Source organism: Nestor notabilis, unplaced genomic scaffold (genome assembly GCF_000696875.1).
Source record: "Nestor notabilis isolate BGI_N333 unplaced genomic scaffold, ASM69687v1 scaffold16113, whole genome shotgun sequence".
Taxonomy (NCBI): Eukaryota; Metazoa; Chordata; class Aves; order Psittaciformes; family Psittacidae; genus Nestor; species Nestor notabilis.
In genome coordinates this window covers 1,495-5,634 of record NW_009923436.1, presented here as the reverse complement: position 1 = coordinate 5,634, position 4,140 = coordinate 1,495, and the positions used below count along the sequence as shown (strand labels likewise).

Genomic DNA, 4,140 nt, shown 5'->3' with positions numbered 1-4,140 from the left:
TTGGGGTAGGTCACACGAACTCCTCCCCTCTACCCCCAGGTTTGAAAGGTTGCTGTGGTTGAGTTTTTAAAGGAAACAGACTATAGCTAGAACTGTGTTGTAGCATCTACGCAGGCAGCCAAGTGTCTGGGAGCCTGCCGCAACCTTGCGTGCGGATTCATTTTACTAATGAGAGCAGCACTGGATTATTCTGGTATTAATCTTTAACCTCTGCAGTGCAAGCCCAGTTTAGGTTTAGGAGAATTAAACCCAGGGGTTGGCTTATCCCTGCTCTGAGCACTGTGGGCAGTAACACACAGTCAGAACTGCTCAGGTTTAGCCTTTTCCTTGAAGCTATTCCTGGCTTTAGGTGCTTCCAAAGCCAGAACGGGTGAGAGGGAATGGCCTGTGCTGCCAGTTCCGGGCTGTGGGCAGGAGCTGGTGGGAGCCTGGCACGAGCCACCACATCCCTGTCTTGGGCAGGCACTTCAGAAGGAATGATGGAACTGCCAGGCCTCTCCGCTGTGGAAAAAGCTGATCTGCTTCCTAAGCCACAGCTGGATCTGGTGGCAGATGACTCAGACACTCTAGGAGATGCTTTTGAATGGGGAAATCTACCTTTTGCTCCTGTCCAGATCCCGAGCAGGCTGGTGCTCAGAGGCTGCTGTGTCGCTACCGATGTGCTGGTGGGATTCACGTAAAAGCCATTTATTTACATCAGAGACGTTCATCAAAGATGATGTGACAAGAACAGCACGAATGATTCATCCTCATCTCTGCGCTGCTTTCCTGTTAATCAAGGAACAGTTTGATGCCTCCAGCTGGGCTCCGCTTCCTCCTTGCTTTCCGTCTCATCTTCCCCCAGGCTGAGCCCGGCCCCGCTGTCCCGGCTCCGCAGCACGCTCCTGCCGGCTCTATGGATGATCCCGATGATCCTGCTGGGCGGTGGAAGTCATGACGCTTGGTTTGCCGTGAGGGAGAAGGGGCTGCAGCTACGCTGAACTCCCTGCGCAGGGTGTATTTGCCTGTGGGAGAGAGGATGGAGAAACAGGCCTTCAGCCCTTGGACGCTACTCCAAGACTGCGGATTCTAAACTCCAGGGCCGTGCTCCCCCCATTAGGAGTATTTGGTGTTTGAAATCTTCTTCCAGAGCAAGGTCTTGAGGTTGTTGAGCACAAGGGAGTGGTGCACCTCCATCTGGCTGGCCAGGCCGCTGAGGGTCATGCAGGTTCGGAGCTGCTTCTGCAGCTCCTCCTTCAGCTCCAGCGGTGCCCCGTACAGCAAGTAGTCCTGCAGCAGCCCGCACACCTTGGCCAGGTTGGGCTGCACCACGTCGCTCTTGCACTGCTTCATGAGCTTGTCACACGTGGCCGTGCAGTCCTTCCCGTAGGTGCAGTCCACGTTCTGCTCACAGTGACGCCCCTTGAGGAAGCCTCGGATTGTCATCTCCGTCGCCACCTTCCGCAGGTTGACCATCTTGAAGTCGTACTTGTCGTTGTAGCCCACGTTGCTCACGCTGGCCTCGCAGATGTAGAAGTTCCCGTAGGTCCCGTGGAAGATCTCCTCCACGAACTCCAGGAGGCCGATGGAGATCTTCGCCCGCCGGGGCCACGCTGGAGCGAACCACTGGTGGATGATTTGGTGCACGACCGAAGGCAGCAGCGGCTGGAGGAACGGGGGAACATCCACCCCATAGAGGGAGGTGTGGGGGATCTTCTCGGTGACATAGAGGTCCCCGCAGTGCCCCAGTAGTTTGGAAGTGTGCTCTTTCTCATGCAAGGAGAACATGAGAAGGAACTCGTTGAGCTGAAGTAGAGCCCAGATAGATTTGGCCTCTGCTAAAGACACTTTCCCATCCCGGTTCACATCTGCCATGCCGATGATCCGGCTCACCAGGGCTGCAAGGGAAGGCTGATCTCCCAGCTTGGACTGTGAACAGAACCAGAACAGGACAAGTGCCATCAGACCCCTGCAGCTCTCTGTGTTCGGGCTTCACATCACTAAACTGAACTGGGGAGGCAAAGGACTGGGCTTGGGAGAGGAGGGAACAGCCACTGTGCTTGAGCAAACTCGGTGCCATAGCACTGTGGATGGTTGGACCAATTCAGCTCCAGCAGAATTTCCCCAGCCTCAGGGCTGCTCTAGAGCCAGGTGGGAAGAAGCTTCCTCTTCTCCTATGAAAACAGGCTGAGAGGGCTGGGCTGGTTCAGCTTGAAGAAGAGAAGGCTCCTGAAGGGGAGACCTTAGAGCAGCTCCCAAAGGGGCCACAAGAAACCTGGAGAGGGGCTTTGGACAAGGGCCTGTAGGGACAGGACAAAGGGAAAGGCTTGAACCTGCCAGAGGGGAGATTGAGATGAGCTCTTGGGCAGAAGCTCTTCCCTGTGAGGGTGCTGAGGCGCTGGCACAGGGTGCCCAGAGAAGCTGTGAATTGGAGCCACTGTCTGTCCCTGTCCCCACCACCTCCTGCGCCGGGGCCAGCCCATTCCTCAGGGAACCCCATAGCTCCAGGACACAGTAAGGAGCCCTGCCTGGCCCCCTGCACCGCTGGGGAAGCGTGGGCCAGAGGAGCTCTCATTCAAGGGGAACAAAAGACACAATTAGTCTTTCCAAGTGGCATCCCGGAGGGACCCCGGCACTGACCTTCAGGAAGTTGAGCAGCATTTCTTTGAACTCATCCATCGACGTCCCTCGTGTCGGCTTGTCGAAGAGGACCACGTCCCTCCTGGGCACAGAGTCTGGGTGCCCGTCTGCCTTCAGGGCTTCCTCGATGCCACATTTGATGATCACCTCCGTCTCCCTCCAGAGCCCGCTGTAAACCTGCAGCAATGGCAAAGAGACACGCTGAGACGGGAGGAAACAGCAGAAAGCTGGGTTCTGGTCCAGTATGGGGCCAGAACAGGGACCGGGTGAGGACATTCCCCAATCTGAAGCCTGCTCCCAGCCCTATAATGGGTTTCCCGGTGGAGCAAGGACCTACCTGCTGGGTGGGAGAGGAGGAGAGGCAGTGCTGGAAGAGGAGGCTGCGCTCCTCACACAGGTCCTTGCACGTGGAGCCAGAAATGATTCCTTTCTTGTACTGGTCGCACTGGGGAGGGGAAGGCAGAGAGAGGAGCTCAGTGGGAGCAGCTCCCTGTTCATCCGATGAATCCAGGCTCATCCCCACAGCTCGTGATCTGCAGCACCCCAAGCACACGAGCGGGGGGCACCCAACCCCCCCATGCTGCCACCAGCCCCATGCCTATCGCCTGCCGTGCCCAAACCCAGCTCTGATCCGGCTGGGGGAGGCAGCTCTGGGCAGGAGAGGCTGCAGCTCCACAGCTTCCCAACAGCCTCAGGGCTGGCAGCGCAGTAATTCACTGCATCTTCTCCTTTTATTTATCCCTGACATGATGGGAATTAACCCTTGGACCTGCTCACAGGGGACACGGCGTCTTCAACCCTGAGCTCAGAGTGGGAATTAGTGCCCGAGACCCCATGGTCGGAGTCATGCAGAAAATCAAATCAAACGATCGCGGCTGTTGTTATGGCAATTCCTGCCTCCCTTCCCTGCGGCAGGACTGATGAGCCAGGCGCTTTCACCCAGAGCCATGGGCCTGGGCTGGGTGTGCAACCTGCTCCCCTGCCATGGGGCACACACAGCAGCCCTGCTCCTGCACCCCACTGCAAACCCCAGGTAGGGGTAAAACGCACCGAGCAGAGCTCCCTGTTCTTTGTGTAGCTGGTGCTTTCCTTGGGGTACATCAGCAGTGCCAGGGGTACCCAGAGACTGGCTGTTCCCCGCTTGGCTCTGCCATCGGGACCAGCACGATGCTCTCCCTGCCTCAGATCTACTCACTGCCCTCATGTTGCATCTTCATCTCCACAGACATTAATCTGCCCCTGGCTGCCCTGGCCACCTTCCCTCCAACAGCTCATTAGATGGTTTCCCATCATCCTGGCAGGATAAGGTCACCTCTCCCACCCTGAGCTCCGCAGGATGCGGGGGAAACAGCTGCCAGGAGCGCTCCTTGGCACAGCATTCCTGATGGATGCTGCAAGGCACCACATGGGGCTTGGAGGGAGCTGGAAACTGATCTTGGAAGGCTGGATATGGGACTCGGAGCTGGAAATGGGGCTCGGGGGGCTGGGTAGGGGGCCCTGGAGCCACGCCCACCCCGAACA

General features: G+C 57.5%; 1 protein-coding gene across 1 annotated transcript in view; it reads right to left on the bottom strand.

Annotated features, from left to right (window-relative positions):
• Window positions 1–1,095: 1,095 nt before the first annotated feature.
• FAM69B (family with sequence similarity 69, member B) overlaps window positions 1,096–4,140 on the bottom strand; it is a gene marked incomplete at its 5' end in the record, with an annotated part of 3,294 nt that continues 249 nt past the window's right edge. Inside the window, 3 exons of the mRNA XM_010012138.1 lie at window positions 1,096–1,908; window positions 2,620–2,796; window positions 2,957–3,064. Of these exons, the coding sequence (XP_010010440.1) occupies window positions 1,096–1,908; window positions 2,620–2,796; window positions 2,957–3,064 (1,098 nt within the window). The remainder of the gene's footprint in view (window positions 1,909–2,619; window positions 2,797–2,956; window positions 3,065–4,140) is intronic.